Raw genomic sequence first — 26,266 nt, 5'->3', positions numbered from 1 at the left:
CGGTCTTTCACTCATCCTATTATGGTTATTATTCTATTAAGGATTGATTGAGTATGCCTGCAAGAAAATTAATCTCTCAGAGTTGTTTATGATGACATAAGTACTTTGATAATAAATTTACTTTGAATTTTTGATGTCATAAGTTAAAATACGCTTCAGGCACTAATTGCACATATCTGCATTTCAAATGGGTGCAATAAACAGCATGAAAAAATGCATTAACAAAGAAAAATAAAAGAAAATAATTTCTCTTAAATGCCACCTGCTAACTCAAATTTTCCTTCATAGCAGGATGCTGTTTTTTTTAATTAAAATAAAATGAAGCTGGACCCTTTCCAGTGACCACATAACAGTTACCAGCTGCTGGAGTAATAATGACCAAACAAACAATGCATGACATAGCTGTTAAATCTCTATCTGAGCTCTGATGGATTTACTGTCTTTGTGTTTGTTAGGTGATTATCATCAGCCTTACACATTTGGTGTCATGGCAACCAACTACTGAGCCTGAAGCAAAGCATTAACTGTTCCAGATGTAATCTTCTGTCACTTTCACACAAATATAAACTCAGAAATACCTTTCATTCATTTTCACTATTCAGAGTCTTATTATGTTTCTGAGTAGTTGTAGCTGTTTTTATTTGATTTGCTTCTTAGAAAAGCAACAGCCTGGTTTAAATTACGTAAGACACCTTCGGTGAATTGCATTATATATTTTTATATTTAATAATTAGATATACATTTCAAAATTCTGAATTTAAATAAATGGATTATTGTATTCACATTGGTGTATCTGTGCATTTCATGATAACTATGTGATAATAGTGTTAGAGCATCTGCCTAAAAATATCCTCCGCCCTGATCTTTATACATTGTTCATTATTTGCTAAAGGTAGGACACAAGATTCTATGATACTCTTAAATAAATTAAGAAATACTTACTACTGGAAATTGATAACACAACAAGAACAAGAGCTCAAAAAGGATGTTTTTTCTGATATCTCCTTGGAACTGAATAAGACCACAGAACCTGCAAGGCAACCCAAATGAGACTATATATTATCACCTAAGAACACAAACCTTAATCAGATTTATTTAGAGATAATTCTTCACAATGTAAAAGCAATTTGAAGAATAATGTAGAAGGATGGAGACAATATACAAAACAATTTTCATATTTTCCAATGTAATCCACACCCTTACTTAACGGTAAGAAATTCTGAAAATGAGAATAATCAAGTTCTAAGAGCTCAAGTCTTGAATAGGGTTCTGTCTATATTACCGATGGTTTAATGGTTAAGATAGTAAAATCTCGCAATGATCTTATTACAGTTATTTCACCAAATTTAACAGATATTCCACATATTATTTAAATAGCTATGCGGAATATCCATTATTAAAGTACATCAAAAATTTAACTGCAAGTAATAAACCAAAATTTATGGTATAGAGTTGATTTTCAATGACCAGTCTCACAGTTCACCTTAGAATTGCCCTATGAAACTAATTAACTATTCAGATTAATACCAGATTTCACATAAGCTAGTTCTTTCTGTTTTGCAAACAAGAATGTTTTCAAATGTATTTCTTCTTTCCGAAGCAGCACACAAAATTTACGCCAACCCTCCAACAACAGGGTAGCAATAGAACAGAAAATATTGACACACTTAAATTTCAATTTGGTAAGAAATAAATTGCAAAATCCAATTCATTGCACACTTCAAGGTTATCAAAGCATATACAGGTTTCCCCCGCCATCCAAAGGTAGAGCGTTCCTATGAAACGGTTCGTAAGCCGAAATGTCATAAAGCGAAGAAGCAATTACCATTTATTTATATGGGAAAATTTTGTGAGCGTTCGCAGACCCAAAAATAACCTACCAAATCGGGCCAAATAACACATAAAACCTAAAATAACAGTAACACATAGAAAAAGCAGGAATGATATGATAAATACACAGCCTATATAAAGTAGAAATACTTTTCCACAATCATTACTGCACTGCTCTCCGTAGCAAAAATCTCACGCAAGCGCTCTCGGCAGAAACACGCGCAAGTGCTCTCCAGTAACCTTTAAACTATGAAGCTGCCAAATTATACCAAATAACACGCAAAAATACACAGCCTATATAAAGTAGAAATAATGTATGTACAGTGTAGTATCACTTACAGGAATGGGGAAGACAGCTTGCCGAGCACACTGATGATGGTGTGTTAGACTTGTCGCAGGCAGGGGTGGTGCAGTGGCACCCCAACCTCCGGGCCACTGAGCGATACATTGCCGCAAAGAATGCAGGTGTCCAGCGGTAGCCGGGAGGTACACAGCACATCTTTAAGAAAAAAGCCGAAACAAACATACTAATTAATTAGGTGCCACCCGTAATTGTCGGCCCAGATCAGTGCCGATTTCCAATTCCGTCACCTCTGATCTGGGCCGATAATTACATGTCGGCGGCACCTAATTAATTAGCATGTTTATTTCAGCTTTTTTCTTAAAGATGTGCTGTGTGCCTCCCGGCTACCTTTGCATTCTCCCCGAATCGGTATCTGTCCGTGGCCTGGGGGTTGGGGTGGTGGGACACTGGGGTGTCATCTCGTCGCCTGTTTCCATTAGAGCAGGCAGCTCATCTCCTTCTATCTCTGCCCGCCTCGATGTCGAAGATCAAGGTTCATCGTCTGCTGTGGCTGATGTGGAAGGCTTGCTTGACTGCTGAGCCTCGCGCATTTTTCTATCACACAGTTCTTTAATAAGGGCTCAAACCATCCTGCAAATATCCCCTAAACTGACGTACCCTTTCAAAATTAAAGTCGTACTTTATTATTACTCATTCGGTTTCCATTGTTATCCTTTTTTCTTCCAATTGCATCAGCTCTTCATCTGTCAGTTCTTGGTGATGGGATGCCAAAACCTCTTCAACATCATGTTCGTCAGCTTCCACAAGCCAAACTCACGTTGTCCTTGCTTCGTTCACCACGATCAAAACACTTAATTATGTCTAGTTTTACCATAAGTGTAACACCCTTACGAGCTCTTTCAGGCTTTTCCGATACCATAGAACTCATCTTGCAAACGGCTGCTCACAGACAGGTGTTAAAGCAAAGCAGTTCCGAATCCGGGGGAGAGCGGCTGCTAGGGTCGCACTGCCTTTTATCGCGCACTGATTTTTTTCGCACGCTGAATTTTTTTTCGTAACAGTGAAAGCACCTTCTGAAAGCAAAAACAGGGTACTAATGTAGGTCTTTCGTAACAGTGAGGTTTCGTAAAGCGAACGTTCGAAAAGCAGGAGACACCTGTACCTAAATAACATTCAGATTACTAATGTATTGAACTAATCTAATTTCAAATACTGAGGTTTCTGTCTTTGACCACTGATTCTCACAGTACAATTCAATCCCAAATCCATATGAACATAAAGCCACTAAATTTACATAAAATTCTCAAAACTACAAACAAAACATTAAAATATACTTCACGTACATTCCAGTCCAATCAAGGCACTAGAAGTTTTTCGAAAAGGATGGACCAAGTTATTTCTCTGTTTTCAGAAATTATTTAAATGATTCTTATTAAGTAATTATTATCTTCAAGCAATATAACACTTTAACAGCCACTCAACTCTGCTTCACGCTATTTTTGCAAGTTGATAACACAAATGTGTTCCCCCCCCCGATGCTATCACTAGTTTACATTGACATTTAAATAAGGAATACAGGTTTTCTTTAAAATGCTGGTCAATTTTTGCATGCCTGAGGTACAAAATGGATAAATACTTAATTACCATCAATGTCAAAAGTGCCAAAATATAGAAGCTTTCAAGAAACTAGTTTTCTGCTTTTACTTTCCCACGGGAAATTAACATGTTGAAAAATATAAAGCTTGTCCTAAACCTGCACGGACATGTAATAGAGTTTCTCTTTATCCATTCTGTCACTAGTACTGATAATTATGTATTTACAACCTGTGAGATGAACAATGTTAAAACTGTAATCCTATGCTGCTGCTGCTGCTTGCTGAAACGAAATTTTCAGTCCTGTAAGTACATGGCACATCTATGATTTTCAATAACTATTGCATGTCAAATGAACTGCATGTAGGGTTACTTATTAATTTGTAGCACTGACACATGAGTATGTTTCAAACGATAGGAGTATTTTTAATTGTTTTTCCTAAATGGGTATGATATTCAGCCATTATATTGATGTCAAGAGCATGGTACAAATTTTACTGCTTATACATACTTTGTTAAACTCATTGGAGACTTTTGTACGCTTGTCTCTATTATGACATTGTTAACTTAATAACTTAAAATTAGTTACCCCGAAACAGTTTATAGCAAGTAAGCTTGCATATAATTTTTAGCATATTCAAGTCAGCACAATAATTTCAAGACACGGATTTGTTTGGTACATTTCTTCTTTGCATGTTTGACAGCTCTAGTCAAATCAACTGGAAGAAAAGAGATTTCTCCCCATGTTCTCATGATAAAGCAGGGAACAGCACAATTTAAGCAACACACAGAAAATGCTGGTGGAACACAGCAGGCCAGGCAGCATCTATAGGAAGTGGTACAGTCAATGTTTCGGTCCGAGAGCCTATGTCAGGACTAACTGAAAGAAGAGAGAGTAAGAGATTTGAAAGTGGGAGGGGGAGGGGAGATTCGAAATGATAGGAGAAGACAGGAGGGGGAGGGATGGAGCCAAGAGCTGGAAAGTTGATTGGCAGAAGGGATACAAGGCTGGAGAAGGGAGAGGATCATGGGACGGGAGGCCTAGAGAGAGCGAAAAGGGGAGGGGAGCACCATTGGAAGATATAGTGAGAGGGACAGAGGGAGAAAAGAGAGAGAAAGAAAGGGGAGGGAGGGGGGAGGAAGGGAGGAGGGAGGGAGGTAGGTAGGTAAATAAATAAATAAGGGATAGGTTAAGAAGGGGAGGAGGGGCATTAACGGAAGTTAGAGAAGTCAATGTTCATGCCAGCAGGTTAGAGGCTACCCAGACGGAATATAAGGTGTTGTTCCAACCTGAGTGTGGCTTCATCCTTACAGTAGAGGAGGCCGTGGATGGACATATCAGAATGGGAATGGGACATGGAATTAAAATGTGTGGCCACTGGGAGATCCCGCTTTCCCTGGTGGACAGAGCACAGTTTAAATCCTTCAAGAAGCCAATGGATTAAATCACCCCATCTTGTTATCTACAGTGCCTATAAAAGGAATTCAACCAGCCCCCCCCCCCCCAGCAAGTTTTCATGTTTTATTGTTTTACAACATAGAATCACAATGGATTTAATTCGGCTTTTTTTGACAGTGGTCAACAGAAAAAGGCTCTGTTTTCACTTTGACACAAAAGAGTCATTTTCTGTTGATCAGTGTCAAAAATGCCAAATTAAGTCCACTGTGATTTCCCTCTCAATCCCATTTTCCTGCCTTCTCCCCATAACTTAACACGTTCTGACTTATCAAGAACATACCAACCTCTGTCATAAATACATCCAATAACCTGGCTCCACATCTGCCTGAGGCAACGAATTCCACCGTTTCACCACTGTCTGGCTAAAAAAATTCCTCCTCACCTCTTTTCCAATTGGAATTCCCTCTATTCTGAGGCTGTGCCCCTGGTCCTAGACTTCCCCGCCATAGGAAACAATTTCTACACAGCCACTCTATCTAGGCCTTTCAATATTTAATATGTTTCAAAGAGATCCCCCCCCACCCACCTTTCATCTAAATTCCAGTAAAGGCCCAGAGCCATCAATTCTTCCTCATAAAAGCCTTTCATTCCTAAAATCATTTTCTTGAATCTTTGTTGAACCCTCTCCAGTGTCAGCACATCCTTTCTAAGATAAGGGGCCCAAAACTACTCACAGTACTCCCAAGTAAAGCCCCACCACTGCTTCATAAAGTCTCAACATTATATTCCAGCCCTTTTGAAGTGAGTCTGTGGTGAGGAAGGCATCACATTTGCCTTCTTCACCACAGACTCAAGCTGCAAATTAACCTTCAGTGAATCCTACATGAGGATCCCCAAAGTCTCTTTGCACCTCAGATTTTTTATTTTTCTCTCCATTTAATAAATAGTTTATGTTTTTAGTTCTTCTACCAAAGTGCATGACCATACAATTCTGACACTATATTCCATCTGACACTTCTTTGCCCATTCTCCTAATCCGCCTAAATCCTTCTGTAGCCTCCCTGCTTCCTCAAAACTACCTGCCCCTCCTCCTATCTACATATTATCCACAAATTTGGCCACAATGCCACCAATTCCATCATCCAAATCATTGGCATATAACATAAAAAGCGGTCGTAACACAGAACTCTGTGGAACACCACCAGTCACCAGCATTCAACCAGAAAGAAGCTCCCTTTCTTTCTTGTAATATCATGGGCTCTTATCTTGTTAAGCTGCCTCATGTGTGGCACCTTTTCAAAAGCCTTCTGAAAATCCAAGTATGTAACATCCACCGATACTCCTTTGTCTATCTTACTTGTTATTTCCTCAAAGAATTCTACAAGTTTTGTCAGGCAAGATTTTCCCTTAAGGAAACCATGCTGACTTTGACCTACTTTGCAATATGCCTCCAAGTACCATGAAACCTCATCCGTAACAATCTACTCCTAACATCTTCCCAACCACAGAGGTCAGACTAACTGGCCTATTATGTCCTTACTTCCGCATTCCTCTCTTCTTGAGGAGTGGAATGACATTTGCAATTTTCCAGTTCTCCAGAATCTGGTGATTCTTGAATGATCATTACTAATCTCTTCAGCTACCTTTCTCAGAACCCTGGGGTGCAGTCCATCTAATCCAGGTGACCTTCAGTCTTTTCAGTTTCCCAAGCCCTTTTCTCTAGTAATAGCAACTGCACTCATTTCTGCCCACTCACACTCTCAAACTTCTGGCATACTGCTAGTGTTTTCCACAGCGAAGTGTGATGCTAAATACTTAATCAATTCATCCGCCATTTCTTTCTCCCCCATTACTACCTCTCCAGTCTCATTTTCCAGTGGTCCAATGTTTACTCTCACCTCTCTTTTACTCTTTGTATATCTGAAAAAAAAACTTCTAGTATACTCTTTGATTTACATTGATGCACTGCAGATTGTACCATATCACCATGAGATCAAAACAGATTTAATTTTAATCTGATTTAATCTAATATAGAGAAAGTACATTTTTAAATGTTTGCCCCATGTTTAAACAATAGATGAAGAGATCAAAATAAAGCTCTATTTTCCAAAATGCAAATAGAAGGAAAGACAAAATCAATTTGGAGAAAATAGTTTCTATTTTTGTTGATCATGGTTATAAATTCTGTGCAAAAAATTAAGTAAAAGTTAGACAAGTGCTGATCATAACAGAAGCAGTTTATAGCAGTTAATTTGCAAGATGATATCATTATAATATGCAGTTTAGATTTCTGAATGGTAGGATTACAAACAAAGACCTTTGTCATATATTTGGTATTATAAAGAATATCACTGCATTGTTAAAACATTATTTAATCACAACAATCAACTGAGTAGCTTTGTGAACAAGTCTAATAAGCAACAGGTATTTAAGGTGCCACACAGTGATAATCAAAGCCTTTGTTTTCACTATTACATTGGAAGCCTTTTACTTCCAAGAGAAAATCCAATTTACATATAATTACAATGACAGGAAATTTGGAGCTGATCAGAAAGCAATGGGAGACAGAATATTATTAAAGCAGTTAATATACAGTGGCATGCAAAAGTTTGGACACCCCAGTCAAAATTTCTGTTACTGTGAATAGTTAAGTGAGTAGAAGATGAACTGATCTCCAAAAGTCATAAAGTTAAAGGTGAAACATTCTTTTCAACATTTTAAGCAAAATTAGTGTATTATTTTTGTTTTGTACAATTTTAGAGTGGAAAAAAAAGGAAAGGAGCACCATGCAAAAGTTTGGGCACTCCAAGAGATCTGAGCTCTCAGATAACTTCTACCAAGGTCTCAGACCTTAATTATCTTGTTAGGGCTATGGCTTGTTCACAGTCATCGTTAGGAAAGGCCAGGTGATGCAAATTTCAAAGCTTTATAAATATCCTGACTCCTCAAACCTTGTCCCAACAATCAGCAGCCATGGGCTCCTCTAAGCAGCGGCCTAGCACTCTGAAAATTAAAATAAGTGATGCCCACAAAGCAGGAGAAGGCAATAAGAAGATAGCAAAGCGTTTTCAGGTAGCCGTTTCCTCAGTTCGTAATGTAATTAAGAAATGGCAGTTAACAGGAACAATGGAGGTCAAGTTGAGGTCTGGAAGCCCACGAAAACTTTTCGAGAGAACTGCTCGTAGGATTGCTAGAAAGGCAGATCAAAACCCTCATTTGACTGCAAAAGACCTTCAGGAAGATTTAGCAGACTCTGGAGTGATGGTGCACTGTTCTACTGTGCAGCGACACCTGCACAAATATGACCTTCATGGAAGAGTCATCAGAAGAAAACCTTTCCTGCGTCCTCACCACAAAATTCAGCGTCAGAAGTTTGCAAAGGAACATCTAAACAAGCCTGATGCATTTTGGAAACAAGTCCTGTGGATTGATGAAGTTAAAACAGAGCTTTTTGGCCACAATGAGCAAAGGTATTTTTGGAGAAGGGAAAAAAGGGTGCCGAATTTCATCAAAAGAACACCGCTCCAACTGTTAAGCACGGGGGTGGATCGATCATGCTTTGAGCTTGTGTTGCAGCCAGTGGCACGGGGAACATTTTACAGGTAGGGGGAAGAATGAATTCAATTAAATACCAGCAAATTCTGGAAGCAAACATCACACCATCTGTAACAAAAGCTGAAGATGAAAAGAGGATGGCTTCTACAACAGGATAATGATCCTAAGCACACCTCAAAATCCACAATGGACTACCTCAAGAGGTGCAAGCTGAGGGTTTTGCCATGGCCCTCACAATCTCCCGAACTAAACATCATCGAAAATCTGTGGATAGACCTCAAAAGAGCAGTGCATGCAAGACGGCCCAAGAATCTCTCAGAACTAGAAGCCTTTTGCAAGGAAGAATGGGCGAACATCCCCCAAACAAGAATTGAAAGACTCTTAGCTGGCTACAGAAAGCATTTACAAGCTGTGATACTTGCCAAAGGGGGTGTTACTAATTACTGACCAGGCAGGGTGCCCAAACTTTTGCTTCGGGCCCTTTTCCTTTTTTGTTATTTTGAAACTGTAAAAGATGGAAATAAAGAAGTAATCTTGCTTAAAAATATTAAACAAATGTGTCTTCTTTAACTTTATGCCTTTTGGAAATCAGATCATCTTTTACTCGCTTAGCTATTCACAGTAACAGAAATTTCGACCTGGGGTGCCCAAACTTTTACATGCCACTGTAGATGATCCTAACAAAAGCTTAAACTGTTCATACCTGACAGTTCTTAATCTATTTTCCTTTTCATTTGTGGTTAAACTATTTACCATGTTTGCACAATTCTGAAGAGAGCAATTTATTCCACTCAAACCCCTCACTGGTTCTCGTTGTCTAAAAGCTCTCATCCTACTCATGGAAATCAAGGAACAGCTCAGTGGCCTTCATGCATCCAAATTCTTTCCTACAAGCTAGGATAATGGTAGCTGAGAAGTTAAGACAATGTGGAGCATCAGAAATACTCTTAATATTTCATACCAAGTTACTAACAAAGTACTTGGTGTATTTACTCAAATACATTTCCACAGCAACTAATTTGTCACCTCCTCCCATAAACCACTCAGTGAAATTCTTTATTTAAAACATAGATGATAACGAATCTTGTACTTCAATTCATGTCCAATTTGTTCAGCTTAAACCATACAGTATAAACAATCATGCCAACAGAAACTTCAAATGATCCAGTTCAATTCAATCATGGGCAACAAGGAAAGAATTTCAGAACAAATGGGTGGAAATTTGTTCTAACTTACACTGAAATGCTAGCTCGAAGTTTCTGGACATCTCTAGATTTCTTGATTTCTTTCTTGCAGAGGGAGAGTAACTCTTTAGCAAAGTAGTGGCTGAGAAACAAACAGAAACAGAACATCAAAAATACAGAGGAACAGTACGTGTGCTATCTTCAGTGTAAAACTGGTGTACCATTATTATGGAGGGCATTTTCAATTGTACATGCCCTTTGGTCAACAGTATTTCCTTTCATCAGCATTGATCAAATATATCTAAACTAGAAAAAGGTTGGCAATGGAACAAACGTTAAGGTGCAAAGAAAAGGCAGTAGGGAAAACAAAAGGGAAAGAATATCATAGTGGGAAGGCAGGAGACATTAAATGGCAAGAATTTTGTACTGCAAAGCAAAAGAGATGTACTGATACAATCTAAATAGTACAATTAACTCGTTACAGCTGGAGAGAAAGTTAGGAGCAATGAATATTGGGAAGGGAGGAGGTAAAAGAGCAGGTGTTGCATTTACTGACAAAAAAATTACTTCTAGTTTTCAATTTAATGTATGGTAGTTGTTATTCTTGGTGAGGGTCTCTCTACAATAATGAGACATAATAACAAACTAGGTGACTGTATCAAGGAATATTTTAGTTCAGCCTGCAGATGTTTCTTCTCTCTCAGGCTCCCAAATGCATTTCACGTTAACTCCTTATGCTCCTTTGGAGTTACTACTATAGTACTTCAAAAACACACAACTAGTAATGGACATGGTTGATTTGCCTCATATAAAGATTCCAGTGATTCCTGGAAGTACCTGCTAGGAAGATCATTACAAAGTAACTTCCAAATAATTCAGAGCTCTGAAGTGCAAAATCCTGGACCATTTCTCTGAGACTCAATAATTATACATCAAGTGAATGTTATATGGATAATCAGGATTTCCCTAATGGTTTCAAATGGGTCATCAGACTCTCCATTTAAATATGAGGGTCAGCATTTCATTTAGAACTGTTAGCAACCCTATTCTCCTCTCTCCAGCTTAAAGACCACTATTCCATCTTTTGACCAGGCATATTACATACTTCTGAACTCAACATGCTGCAACAAAAGCAATTAATTGTCTATCAATCAAACAGTGTACTAGCTCCACAAAGAGTTTTAGTGACTAAACGGTGAGCTATAGCTTATAGAAAACTTCAGACTACTGAAAGAACACATAAACCATTGAACTGCAAGTCAAAAAATACTTCATTGTATTTTTATGCTGTTGTGAATTACTGTCCTGTCTTCATGCAACAGATTGATCTACTAATTTAATTGATAAAAAATATACACTGAAAATAGTCATTGGGTGCCCTGATGCCCCAAAGTATTAATTCACTATGTACCATGCTAATAAATTACATGAGCCTAGAGTTGATCCCTGTTCTCTTATGAGTCAACTGGCATGGCAATGGTTCAGTAAACTGTATTGCAATCTTCAATGTCATTATATATAACAAGAAGCATAATTTTAAAAATCAGTGGCTATTGATAGTTACTCACTGAACCTTACTGGGAATTGCAAATATAAGCCCCTGCAGTCATGTACTTACTCTGTCAGTACTCTAACAGCCCCTCCCCCTTTCTACTCACCCCATAGTAAACCCTACCAACACCCAACCTCCAACTGATCTCAGCCCATCACTATGGTGTCCCATCTCTAACAGCTGATTTGTTGACTGAGTTCCACCCATGTGAATACTTCAATTACCTCACATCTTTCATAATGACCACAAGCTGATTGTTTCCTAGAATCTACTATAAGACTTCTGGTATGATCCTGCCTTTGACTCCTGTGCAAACTCATCTAATGGCCCTCGCGGTCACAGTCTTCCTTCAATCTAGCAAAATGAATTTTGTGACTCCTAACCCAAATCCCCGCTCACCTGTGGATTCATCCAGTGAAATAATCTCTCCAGACTACCCTCTCTACTGTCCCTCAGGTCCTGCCCCTCTTGCTACCCTATACATCCCATGACCCCGCTGACTAGAAACCCTCTAACAACCTCAGTGCCATAAACACCATTAACTTCCCTGGCCCAAATCCTCTACTGATGAATCTTTTTGAAAGCCATCATCTTAAAATATTAATGGTGAAATTCATTCCACCCAATTGCCCTGCCCTAACTGCTTTATCCCCTAGCCCAACCCAATTATCTATATGGCTGGCCCAAGCCCTTTAGCAATTTCCCTGCCCCAGGCCCAATCATCTTACCAGTATGAACCCTCTCATAAAGCTAGCCTGATAACCACCGCCCCCCCTCACTTCCAATCACCAAAGCAGCTCCTAACTCCTTTGAACTCTCCCCACTAACAGAATAACAATTTTCTTGCTTGCATCACAATGGTCAAGCATGCAGAATGAAGACAGAATCTAGTCAGAGCACAAAATGCTCTGGGTCTCGTGCGCAGCTGAACATTTTCTGTGACAGGAACAAAGACTGGAAATAAAAGCCAAAGATAAATCAATAAAATATTAAATAGGAATAGAGAGAGAGAGACGTTGTTGAGATGGCGTAAATTAAATGCTCTGAATGCAGTAAATCAATCAAGAGCTTTGAGCAAGATGAAAATACCACAGGAGATACAAATTAACAGTGGTAACAAAATTGCAATATAAATTTTCTCACATCCTCAGGTCGTGTTTAAATCCATTTCTGCAAATACATGTTAACAATTGATTTGATTTATTTGGTCTATTTACATTCCTTAGGATACTTTCTTGAAACACTTCGCTGGTAAGATAAATATCAGGACCAGGACAATTATGCTGCATTGTCTTTGTGCATTGCAATACAAGGTTTTAATTTCCACTGTCAATCACCCACTCCAAATAAGCGTTAGAGAAAAAGTGGTGGGTTATTAATATATGAAATGTACGTAGTTGCACTTTGATAGCAGCTGAGAAAATTCCATATGTTGAAAAGGCAAAATACCTATAAAAACAATCTGTTACAAGAGAAAAAAATACTTTTCAATTTTCCTTTCCTTCAATCAAGCACATGTGTGCCCTCAGTACAGAACATCTACTTGAAAGGTAAGCAATATGTCAACTAAATCTATTCTGGCATGGCCCAGGGTGGTCTTTAAAATAAGAGTAGGACGTGTTGCCACAACTTAGGGCTCAAATCAGTCCTTTGAAACCTAATGGCAACAATATGCGGAATCTTAGAAATCATTTCCTTAATTGATCAGGGTAAAACAATTTTATGAGTTGTCCCTTATAAAACATTTATAGCTGGCAGATCTTTTATTACATTTGGCTTTCACTTGAAAGTTCATGGCATTTCTTAAAATATCTGTGGAAATTATTGATAATATTAAATAGGTACATTGTCAGTTACATTCAGACAACTGGGCTTCTCCAGTCAACTGGGAGTTGCCCTTCCTTTAGAAAACTTAACAGGAGTCCCAGTAGAAGAAAGTATGTGTTTGAAGGGTAGGTGTCTGGCAGGATGGGATGGCTCACAAATCAGAGCAAAGTTTCACTATCTTGACTCAAACTTCAAATTGCATTTGAATGATTGGAATTCCTATGCTAACATTTATTTTTTGAACATTACTATTTCTGTTTTACTGATCTCATTACTAGAAAGTCCAGACATCTGTCAAATAAATAAATATGCATTGAGAAGGTGACTAATGTTACCCCCTCCCCATGAAATGTAGCAGAGTTCATGCTCATATTTATTAAAATGAAGAAAACAAAGAAAATTCCATAAACTATTCCATTGCTCTAGTTGTGGAGTTAATGGTACCTAATTTGTGCAGTTAAATTGGTACAAATAATTTTCTCAGTAAAAGTTCATTTGAAACTTGCAGCTTCTGGAGACAAGACCCAATTATCAGAAACTGAAATGGTTTTGTTTTAATTTAGCTTTGTAGCACTTTCAGAATAGGTTTTCCTGCTATTGGTGTTTTCTACTGGAATTTCTGCAGGATTGCAGAGAACAGCTTCAAGATATGAACGTTGTACATCACCATCTACATCAATTACATAAGATATACTTAAGGCACTAGCTGGCACTGTACGGTGTCAAATTTATTAAACTTATGTCACAGTCCTGTTCTGTGATGATTTATTTAGAAGTGCTTATAATAAATTCTGGTAGCAATAGAATCTTGTTCAAGAATAGAAAATCCTATTTTTATAACTGTTTCAAATTTACATGCAAATATGTTAAAAGACTGAAGCAATAGGTCATAAATTGGGAAAAGAAAAGATCTGTAAAATACCAGCAGACTTTTGTCTCTTATGATAAATACCTTTCACTTGTTATGAAAATATCAAAGCATCCATTAGCCAGCATCTGGTCGAGCATCTTTAACAGAGGGATGGACACCCTGAAAAATATTATTAATGCAGAAGGAAGTGGAAAATTAGAATTGAATCTTTGTATTAAAGATATTTAAAAATTCAAAGGCTAAGAACTAAACATTATTTTTCAAAATAAGTAATTCACTATTTGGTTAACATATGGAGAAAAATCATCAAGAAGTAGAACGAAAAAGTGCAATGAGCATAAAAACAGCCTATAAAATGGAGCTGGAATGGTTTCATGTGAGATCACCAGAATGCAATGTTCCATCATTCACCAGCCCAAATGCATCACATTTGAACATATATGCTAATCAAGCAAAAGGCATTTCCTCCATTATCTCCAGTCAGTGTAGGGAGTAGCGGCTGTGGTGGAGGCATAGAAGGCAATGGATTGAAGATGAAAGGAAAGCTGGGGGAAGGAAAGTAACACCCATATTGGGAACAGGTGTGTAATTTGAGGAAAGTGGAATGGATCCCAAGATGGACGTGCTTGGAAAATGGTTATTCTGGTAAGCCTGTCAGAGGGTGGAATAGTGGAAAGGTAATGAAGAATTGGGAGGAGGGAGGACAGGTCTTTAACAATGAATAATTCAAATGGTAATTTACCTGGAGTGGATGATGGTGTGTTGGACTCCCCAGCAGGCAGTAGCCCAGGTCAGGTTAGGCCTTTTCTAAGCTAAAGGAGGCTTTAACCTTGCAGATGAGATCAGTTTAACTTCAAGACCTGCTAAGGCCAAATGTATGCAGAAGGATTTTGTACAAGTAAAATCAAACAGTGTTGTTCACCAACCAGTGTAAAATTTTCATTTGATTGTGATAATCAGGGGATTCGGAAAGCCAATATATTGAAGGCTATAAATCTTTGATCAGTGCCTGGGTAAAATTGTCAAAGATCTGCTAAGTGCAAAGCATTCTAAAAGTGTATTTTCCAATCAGTAAGTGAATTATACACATTTACAATTATTTTCCTACCTGTCATTATGTAAATTGTCCCTAAAGATTTGTAATAAGGTTCCACAAAACTTGGTCATGGCTTCTAGATCATCATGAATTGTCTTGAGGTAGTCAAAAAGTGACTGAGCTGAATACCGCACCTAAAATAGAAAGCAAATGGTGCAAAGTAAGATTCCAGAAATCGTTCATGCTATAAAACATTGTTCACTGTAACTTATAATGTAACTGTAACATTGATGCCAGACACCAAACAATGATGATATTACATTTTTTATTAAGCAGACTTGACTAAACAAAATAGAGTAGTAGTGCGATAATTTGAGTTGAATATGATGTTCTCCTAAGGGGTTGTCTATTGGTGGGTCCTCAGGTGGCTGTAGGGGCTGATCTGGGATCCACATATTCTAGCGCAGTGTGGGCAAGAGTAAGTGGTGGCTGTGGTTAGTGTTTGGACTGTTGGTTGTTCAGTCTCCAAGCAAAAGAGAATGCAAGTAACACTACTCTTGTAGAATATAATGGAAGATATTACAAAGTGAGCAAAACTATAATTCTTGGCATTCCACTCCTTCAGTGTTTGGGATTCATAAATCACCACAGATAAAAGTTGCTCCCATATACATCTTCTCCATTTCCTGCACTTAACCTCTCTTCCCGACAAGAGCACGGATAGTTGTTCTTGCCTTCTATCCCACCACTCACCACATTCACCATCCTCTTTAATTTTCAACATCTTCAATGAGATGCTACCAACAGGCACACCTCTCCTTTCAAACTCTCCACAACTCTATTTCTTCAGCATCTTCCTATGCAAATGTAGGAGATGCAACATCTGCCTTTTTATCTCTTCTCTTCCCATCATCCAGTGTTTGAAACTTGCCTTCCAAGCGAATCAATAATTCACTTGTATTCCTTCCAACAACTGGATGGGAAGGACAGTGGATGGTGGCCTTTGTTCCCCATGATCTCTCATGGGAAGTGCCAACTGCTGAAAATAGCTGGCAGTGTGAATTACTCATGATAAAGGGATCATGCGTGTTTCCAAGAAGCATGAAATAAATGATGGAGAAATTCCTTGTGTGATGTACAGTGAGCTGCACATTGAGGGAATTGGAAACATTTCCTATTGATGAAAATGCCAGATTAAGAAAAGGCCTTATGGATACAAGAACACCATTGACAGTGGCCTGCGCTCATGGGAAGCAAACAAAGCTGGTAATCTTAATGTCCAAGATGCAACTTATCCTTTGCCAGCTTCAGAGTAGGTGATATCGGGAACAGCAAAACCAGAGACCTCTCTCATGAAGAGTGAACAGTAAATTGGGAGATACAATCAATCGGCTGCAGTTGCTTGTAAAGGTCTTGTGGCAAGGTATTTGAAAGTAAATATGAATTTATGTTCCTCAGAGTGATCAGTCCAGGAATGAGTGCTTGGCTGCAAGTCTGCTGGAATCATTTCATAAATCTCGGTGATAAGAGCTTTGGAATGGTTGAACCTGCAAAAACATTTCTCCTAAAGATAAGTAAAAATAACCTATGCACAATTTGTGAGGGTCACTTTTTCACTAAGGAGATGTTTGTGCATTCTGCCAGATGTCTCAGACACACCATAACTGGCTAGTCACCATCATTATGGAGTGCAGCCAGAGGTGTCACCATTGTAGCACTCATTGCAAAGAAACGTTTAAAAATGTCCCTATTGGCTTTGGTACACTAACCAAACTATCAAAGATGTATTAGTGGGTATCTGGTCAGGGCTCCCTTGAAGAGAAGTTTTGGAATCTGGGTGTCCCTGGTAAAGCCAATATTTTTGCCCAGCCCTAATTGCTCTTGAGATGGCAGTGAGTCGACAACTTGAAATGCTGCAAAACATCTGTTGAAGTGCTTTTGGGAAAAGTTTAGGCCCAGCGACAACAAAGAAATAATGATATATATTATCTCCAAGACAAGATGGTGTGCAACTTGGAGGGCAATGTACAGATGGCAGTGTTCCCCTGCCTTGCTGTTGTTGAGCACCTGGTGTTGGAAGCTGCAGGTTTGAGAGGTACTATCAGAATAATCTGGTGAGTAACTGCAGTATATTTTGCCATTTAAATGAAGGGTCACAACCTGAAAGGGCAATTGTCCATTTCCCTCTACAGACACTCCCTGACCTGCTGAGTTTCTCCAGCAGTTTGTTGTTCACAAATTGTAATTACACCAACAATTGCACCACAATGGTTGCACATTGTAATTTGGATCCACCCAATGTCACCAAGGACGGATATGGGTATTATATAAGGTGACACATTGGGGACACAACTGATTGCAATAAACAGAGATGCACAAAGTGCACAGTAAATGGAAATGCCAAGTCCAATTTTACAATGCCTCCAATTTTACCATTAAATAGTGTTGGGGTTAAATTGAAATTTGCGTGATTTGTGTTTATTTTCGAGAGATTCACTGATTCATCAAAAGTATTTAATTAAAGTTTGAACCTGCATTTCAGTTTGCTTTCCTTAATGATCCACCTATCTTCATGTTCTCAAGAAATTGTCAACCTTGGCAATATAATCAAAGGAAATGTCTACTAATGTAATATATGCATTTACATACCGTAGATTCAGTAAGCCCTCCTACCGACACTGTGAGACCCAACAAAACGCGATATTGGTAAGCTGGGAGCCCTAAAAGCTTTGTGATTAGAGGGAAGGCTTGAGAGGGTGCACCCCAATCCAGTGTTTCAAGTTCTGACCTGGAATTAAAGAATAAAATACGTGATCCTGGGTACTGCACGAGATCACACTCAACTGCCTGTTTTCAACTCTTCCCTTCCACAATTTCTACATTTCCACTTCTAGGATAGTCCATCAACCAATATTCAACGGAATTGCACTGATTCCCAGTTGATGTAATTCTGCACACTGTCTTTCCATAAAGAATTCTATTCCATTCTGACAGTTTCCCTCTCATCAGTGCATCTCCTGACACCATGTCTAATCACCAGTATTTTGATAGATATGTTCTATTTTCCTCAGTTGAGTCATAGTCGACAAGGCCTTCAAATAAGTCTGCTCCATTTTCTGCTCCTGGTCTGACACCCCTCCCTACAGTCTTCCCTCCCAAAGCCTAAAGAGTTTGCCTTATTGACATTTCACTCTCCAAGTCTCCATATTCAATGTTTTAATCTCTATGATCACTGCCAAACATATTTCTCCATCCCACTTTCTCCATCATACTTTGGTGATCCATGATTCACTGATACTAATTCTACTACAAGCAAATGTAACCACAGCTACCCAAGGCACCTACTTTTCAAATATCGGAGATCCAACATAAATATTTTTAACTGCTGTACTTCCACTTGAGAGTCATAAACCCCTTTCCCAAGTAAAACAGCAATCTACTTATACTTTCAATCTAGCATTCTGTATTCACTGCATATAATACAGGCTCATTTAATACAGAGTGGTGATTACAAACATCTTCACTCTGTATACAGGCATAATCTCCAGCTTCTATCAGCTCAATTCTCGTTTCCCACTATGACTTTCTGTACACCACTGCCTACAATGTTCCAATGAAATAGAACTAGCCTCTAGAATCAGCAAATCATTTTTCAATGAAATATCTTGCCTTCACTGATTTTGGATTATATTTCTCAAATTTTATAATGCTCATATTTTCTAACAATTTAGGAGGAGGTCATTTAGCACACTGAATCTATGCCAACTCTCATAGCATTTCCATCAGTCACATTCTCCCACTTATTTTCCTGTAGTTTATCCTCTCTCACAGACCTGTAAACTCCCCACTGATTCTCCTGCCACCCACTTGCACCAGGAGTATTAAGACCAGAAAACACAGGAGCACAGTTAAGCCACTTTGCCCATCGAGTCTGCTCTGACGGCTGATTTCTCATCCTTCTCAACTCCACTCCCCTGCTTTCTCCCTGTAACCTTTGACACCCTGACTAACCATGTACCTATCAACCTCTATTTTAAACATACTCAATGACTTGGCCTCTACAGCCGTGGCAACGAATTCCACCGATTCATCACCATCCTCTGGAAAAGAAAGTCCCACCTCTGTTCTAAATGGATGGCACTCTATTCTGAGGCTGTGCCCTCTAGTCCTAGACTCACCCACCATAGGAAACATTCTCTCCACATCCACTCTATCTAGGCCTTTCAATATTCCATAGGTTTCAATACTTTCCCCCTCATTCTTCTAAACTCCAGCGAGTACAGGGCCAGAGTCACCAAACACTCTGCATAGGATAAACCTTTCATTCCTGTAATTATTCTCGTGAGCCTTTTCAGGATGCACTCGAATGCCAGCATATCTTTTCTGAGATAAGGGGCCCAAAACTGCTCCAAATACTCCGTGTGGTCTGATCAATGCCTTTTAAAGCCTCATATCCTTGCTTTTATTTTTCTGGTCCTCTCGAAGTGACTCCTAGTCTTGCATTTGCTTCCTTATCACTGACTCAACCTGCAAGCTAATCTTTAGGGAATCCTGCACAAAGACTCCCAGGTCTCTTAGCAAATCTGAATTTTGAATTTTCTCCATTCTGAAAATAGACTACACCTTTCTTCCTATTACCGAAGTGCATGACCATACATTTCCCTACACTATATTCCATCTGCCACATATTTGCCCATTCTCCCAATATGTCCAAGTTCTTCTACAGACTCCCTACTTCATCAGTACCACTTGCTCCTCCACCTATCTTTGAATCATCTGCAAACCTGGTCACAAATCTATCTGTTCAGTCATCCAGATTGTTGACATTTAACGTGAAAAGAAGCAGTCCCAAAACCAACCTCTGCAGAACACCACCAGGCACCGGCAGCCAACCAGTATAGGCTCCTTTATTCTCACTCTTTGCCTCCTGCTGGTCAGCTAATCTTGTATCCATGCTAGTACTTCCTATAATATCACACACAGGCTCTTATCTTGTCAAACAGGCTCATGTGCGGCACCTCGTCAAAGGCCTTCTGAAAATCCAAGTACACAACACCCACTGACTCTTCTTTGTCTATACTACCTGTTGTTTCCTCAAAGAAAAACAAAAGCTTTGTCAAGCAAGATTTCCCGTCAAGGAAATCATACTGACTTTGGCCTATTTTATCATATGTGTGCAAGTACCCCAAAACTTCATCCTTAATAATGACTTCAACATCTTCCCAAACATGAGGTCACGCTAACTGGCCTATAGTTTCCTTTCTTCTGCCTCCCTCCCTTCTTAAAGGAGTGACATTTACAATTTTCCAGTCCTCCAGAACCATTCCAGAATCTAGTGATTGCTGAGAGATCATTACTAATGCCTCAATGATCTCTTCAGCCACCTCTTTCAGAACCCTGGGGTGTACTCCATCCAGTCCAGTTGATTTATCTATCTCCAGACCTTTCAGCTTCCCAGGCACCTTCTCCTTGGTAATAGCAAATACACTCACTACTGTCCTGACATTCTTGAATTTCTGGTATATTGCTAGTTTCTTCCATAGTGAAGATTGACCCAAAATGCTTACTAAGTTCATCCGCCATTCCCTTGTCCCTCATAATTACCCCTCCAGCTTAATTTTCCAGCAGTCCAAGATCCACTTTCACCTCTCTTCTACTCTTTATGTATCTGAAACATCTTTAGGTATATCTGTGATGTTATTGGCTGGCTTACCTTCATATTTCAATTTTCCCTCTTTAGCGTTTTGTTAGTTGCCTTATGTTGGTTTTTAAAAGCTTCCCAATTCTCTAACTTCCCACTAATTTTTGCTGTATTATGTGCCCTCTATTTTGCTTTGATGTTGCCTTTGACCGCTTGTTAACCATGGTTGCCTCAACCTCCCTTCAGAGTACTTCTTGATCCTTGGGATGTATGTATCTTGAGCCTTCTGAATTGTCTCCAGAACTGCTCTGCCATCATCCCTGCTAGTGTCCCCTTCCAATCAATTTTTGCCAGCTCCTCTCTCACACCAATGTAATTCCCTTTAGTCCACTGTAATATTAGTACATCTGACTTTATCTTCTTCCTCTCAAACTGCAGGATGAATTCTATTAGATTATAATCACTGTCTCCTAAAGGTTCCTTTACCTCAAGCTCCCTAATCAAATCTTGTTCATTGCATAACACCCAATCATGAATTGCCTTTCCTCTACTGGGTTCAATCACAAGGTGCTCTAAAAAGTCATACTGTAGGTATTCTACAAATTCCCTCTCTTTGGATCCAGCAACAATCTGATTTTCCCAATCTACCTGCACATTGAAATCCCTCACATGCCCTTCTTACATGCTTTTTCTAGTTTCCATTGAAGTTTATATCCCATGTTCTGGCTACTGTTCGGGGACCTGTATATAACTCTCAGAAGAGATCCCAATTATCCACAAACCCAAAACCCTGCCCCTTGCATCAATTCTTTAGCTGCAGATTCATCTGCCATATCATCCTATTCTTGCCCTCGCTGGCATTTTGCACCTGGAGCAATCCAGAGATGACAATCTTTGAGGAGAAGCATAGTCTGATTAGGGACAGTCAACATGGCTTTGTGAAGGCAGGTTGTGCTTCACAAGCCTGATTGAATTCTTCGAGCAAGTGACAATACAAATCGATGAAGGTAAAGCAATGGATGTGATGATTTTGGTTTTTCGTAAGGCATTCGACAAGGTTCCCCATGCAGGCTCATTCAGAAAGTCATGAGATCCAGGGAAACCTGGCTGCATGAATTTATAATTGGCTTGCCCACACAAGGCAAACTGTGGTGGTAGATGGAGCGTATTCTGCCTGGAGGTTGGTGACTAGTTGTGTCCTACAGGGAAATGATCTGGGATCCTGCTTTTTGTGAGTTTTATTAGTGACTCTAATAAGGAAGTGGAAGTGTGGGTTAGTCATTTTGCAGATGACATGAAGGTTAATGTAGAAGGTTGTAGGCTACAACGGGATACTGATAGGATGCAGAGCTGGGCTAAGCAGTGGCAGATGGAGTCTGGAAAAATGTGAAGTGGTTCATTTTGAAAGGTTGAAGGCAGAATACAGGGTTAATGGCAGGATTCTTAGTGGTTTGAAGGAACTGAGGGATCTTGGGGTTTACTTCCATAGATCCCTCAAAGTTGCCATGCAAATTAATAGGTTGGTTAAAAAGACGTACAGTATGCTGGCCTTCATTAGTCCGGAAATTAAGTTCAAGAGCCATGAGGTAATGTTGCAGCTCTATAAAACTCTGGCTAGGCCTCACATGGAGTATTGTGTTCAGTTTTGATCACCTCATTATAGGAAGGGTGTGGAAGTTTTAGAGTTGGTGCAGAGATTTATCCAGGATTCTGCCTGGATTAGAGAGCATGTCTCATGAGGAAAGGTTGTGCAAGCTAGTGCTTTTTCTTTTGGAGAGAAGGAGGATGAGAGATGACTTGAGAGATGACTTGAGAGAGGTGTATAAGATGATAGGGGACACTGAAAGATTGGACAGCCAGCATTGTTTTCCCAGGGCATAAATATCTAATACGAGAGGGCATAATCTTGAAGTGATTGGAGGGAAGTATTGGGGGGGGGGGGACATGTCAGAGATAAGGCTTTTTTTTTACAGAGAGTGGTGGGTGCATGGAACACGCTGCAGGAGTGGGGGTAGAGGCTGATATATTCGGGATATTTTAAAGACTCTTAGATAGATGACAGAAAAATGGAGCGCTATGCAGGGCAAAGCATTAGATTGATCTTGGTTTAGGTTAAAAGGTCAGCACAACAGCGCACCAAAGAGCCTATACTGTGTTGTACTATTCTATGTTCTATGTTCTAAGTCAGCAGAATCCTGAGGGTTTTGATAGAAAGTTATAACTCCCTTTCTTTCTCAGTTGATTCTGCCAAACCTGGAGTATTTCAAGCACTTTTTTCTCTCTCTTTTTCAATGTCACATTATCACTATCTACATTCCTTGGATTATCATCACTATTGTAACTTAATCTCTTCTATCTTTCACCTTTGATCTTTCTTCTATTCTTTATTTGTCTCCATACATTAAAACCTGCTTTATCATTACAACTTCCTAGCTCCCTATGATGTACATCAATTGAAACTTGAACTCAATTTTCCTTGAATAACTATTTCCAGTATTCTTTCCTTTTATATAAGATTTCATGCATCTGCAGTATTTTGGTTTTCATAACCTCTAATTTTAGATACATTATGGCTACTGTATATGCAATTACTATACCTGAATAAACTGCTACAATAAATTGACAAATAGTCTGTGCACCTGTTCTTAAAAACTTACCGTGGAAAAATACTCTCCAACTCCTCCCTGTGTGGAATGTGTGGCACTGCAGGGTTATCAAAGTGTAAGATTTGAAGAAAAACAGAGCCTGCGTGTGCTCGGAATCTATCAATCTTCTCCGCTGACAATTGAGCCAAGTAGCACATCATTTGTCTACAACTACACAGAAGTGGAAAAATATGAACATCATCACTACATAATTCCCCATTCTTAAAGAATAACAGTAATTACTTACTTTACTGTGTTTTTGCGTGTAAATGTGTGCCATGTCTATATTCCAATAGAAATTCAAAGTGCTTAATTGATTCTCATGAATTCAGGGTCATGAAAGATGCTCACTAATGTATAAAACCCTGAGGAACCCAAATTAAGAGGATGAACCTACTTCTCTTAGTGCAATAGTCAAAAACCCAGCAAGCATAGATTTCAATTAGTAGCTATTCAAAGAGAGATCATGACAACAAAAATTAGGGTAAAAACAATCTGGAATTCATTGCTTCAAAAGGAAAAAGAGATGGAAACCTATCATATTTAAACAGTACTTTGATGCATGTGAAAATCGATTATCTATAAGGCAATGAACTTAGTGCTAGAGGGCATGGTTAGGTTGAGTAGCTCTTCCTCACCCAACAAGAGACAGTAACTTAATGGCCTTCCCTGGGTCACAATTTTTGAATATATATTTTTAAAAAAAGGAAAGGAGCAGACTTTAAATTTAGAACAGGTCTTTCACTGTCTTTGTATTTAACTAAGGCTTCACAACCAATAGAAATTTTCAGTTGTAGTCATTATTATGTAGAAAAGTGGAGAGTTTGTAAAATTTTCAACTGAGACCCTACTGTCTGTCATAAGTGGGTGCAGTTAAGTTATTAATTGAATCAACATTAGCTCTTGAACACATGTATTCTACACTAGGCAAAAGATATCATGACTTCTAACAGCCCCTTGCACTTTTTAAAAATTACCATGCATTGCATAGCTGGTGATCTAAAAATAGATGAACTACATACCATTTCGACAGAGCTGCCAAACGCAGGTAAAAAAAAAACTAAAAATGTTCTATGTAATAACAAACTTTACCTATTTTCAATTATATTTAATATTTGGATCTAGTGGACAATTTTTACTCACTTATCAGGAGAAATGAGCTGAGGATGAGTCTGTACCAATAGTATTGTGAGTTCCATCAAACTTGTCATGGCAGCTTCGCGTACCCTATATAAAAAAAATGAGGCAAGTACTGAATTCTGACTAAATATACCTACTTTAGAATTAACTGAGAATAAGTGAAGGGCAAGATTAATCTCATTGTCTGCATGCAACATGCAAACTTATACCAACATCAGAAAGTTTTGTGAAACAGACTAAATAAATCTGACAAAGACCCAAACAAACTTGAAATACCAGTGTTAAGTTATACACTTACTACTTGTGATAAGGGAATAATATAGAAACTGATTGAAAGCACTTGTCAAACTGCAATCTTTCTTCAAAAACTATATTAAATTTTTATAAAATGAAGTCATGTTTCTCACCAGTGGCACAGATAACACAGATAGTACAAGCTTTCTTAATCTAATTATTGTGCTTTTTACCAGCCAACTACAAATGATTATTTCTTTACCCAGACATAATAACATGTGAGAAAATAATCAAGGGATGAAAATATCAAATACAGATGGATTTATCAAACAAGTTAAACAGAGTTCATTGATAACAGTTTGCAATGTGCTTATAGCTAGCTTATCATTTAAAAATTACAACACAGAAACAGATCATTCCACATTTTCAATGCTCCCCTGGATAAAGTTTCTTCTCAATCAGTTAATGGATTTATTACTGACAATCTTATATTTATGTTGATTTGGACACCCCATTAACTTGAAACAACTCATCGTTAGCATCTTTAACTTTTTCATTATTTTCAAAATCTCCATCTTAGGTAATTAAGTCATCCTAATATTTCAAAAGCAACTATTATTTACTTGATTAATCACCTCAGCAACAAAGGCATTTTTTTCTCTCATTTGCTCACCAAACCTCCTCTGTCAGAGATGGTGTTGCACAAATTCACTCCAAATTGTTTAAGCAGACAAAGTGTTTTATGTCTGAATGCTTGGAGCCTGCAGGTTATTTCATCATAACTCCCGTAAGCTGTCTGATCCTATCCTTAATCATCATTTAGGCACGTATATCAGCAATAATTGCTCAACAGCAGTAATATACTTGCTACAAGATTTAAGTAATACATTCCCCCCCATATATGAAGGTATCAGAGCCAGTGACAGTAAATGTCTTGCCACCAGAATATAGGTGAAGTTTTATAGGTCTAAAACACCTCCCCGACTTTGCTCACATGAATAACTTATAATCGTAGCTGGACCTGACGCCCAAGCAGTAAATTACCTGCTGTTGCCACTAATGATGTCCAACTATAGACTCAACTTCTGCAGATCCACAGTCAACTACTGGAATGTGCTGAGTTTTAACTATCAGTTTCAGAGAGAGCCACTGATCAACCGTAATGTAGGAATGAGCTCAGCTTTGCACACTGTAACTCGGAAGTCCGCAATCCCTACCAATAAGGGAGAATGTTACAGCATGAGGCCATTTGGGTGGAGCTTCAAAATAACATAAGTGCCATTACGTTGATGAGATTATCCTATAGCAGGGGTTCCCAACCCCCGGTTCACAGACCCATTGCTTAGTTGTTTTGCCCATGGCATTAAAATGGTTGGGAAACCCCTGTACCACGGTCACCCCAATAGCCACCAAGAGATGAAGGAACAGAAACACGACAATTGACAGAGTGATAAT

General features: G+C 38.7%; 1 protein-coding gene across 1 annotated transcript in view; it reads right to left on the bottom strand.

Annotated features, from left to right (window-relative positions):
* The window catches only part of tbcd (tubulin folding cofactor D), a 268,544-nt gene that overhangs the window by 11,532 nt on the left and 230,746 nt on the right, over positions 1 to 26,266 (bottom strand). The window contains exons 30-36 of the mRNA XM_072241956.1: positions 24,581 to 24,664; positions 23,450 to 23,608; positions 17,801 to 17,939; positions 15,224 to 15,345; positions 14,197 to 14,274; positions 9,918 to 10,007; positions 943 to 1,030 (exon numbers count right to left, since the gene is read on the bottom strand). Of these exons, the coding sequence (XP_072098057.1) occupies positions 943 to 1,030; positions 9,918 to 10,007; positions 14,197 to 14,274; positions 15,224 to 15,345; positions 17,801 to 17,939; positions 23,450 to 23,608; positions 24,581 to 24,664 (760 nt within the window). The remainder of the gene's footprint in view (positions 1 to 942; positions 1,031 to 9,917; positions 10,008 to 14,196; positions 14,275 to 15,223; positions 15,346 to 17,800; positions 17,940 to 23,449; positions 23,609 to 24,580; positions 24,665 to 26,266) is intronic.

This window comes from Mobula birostris, chromosome 24 (genome assembly GCF_030028105.1).
Source record: "Mobula birostris isolate sMobBir1 chromosome 24, sMobBir1.hap1, whole genome shotgun sequence".
NCBI classification, from domain to species: Eukaryota; Metazoa; Chordata; class Chondrichthyes; order Myliobatiformes; family Myliobatidae; genus Mobula; species Mobula birostris.
The sequence above is the reverse complement of the archived record's forward strand: the minus strand, read 5'-3'. Positions and strand labels throughout refer to the sequence as shown.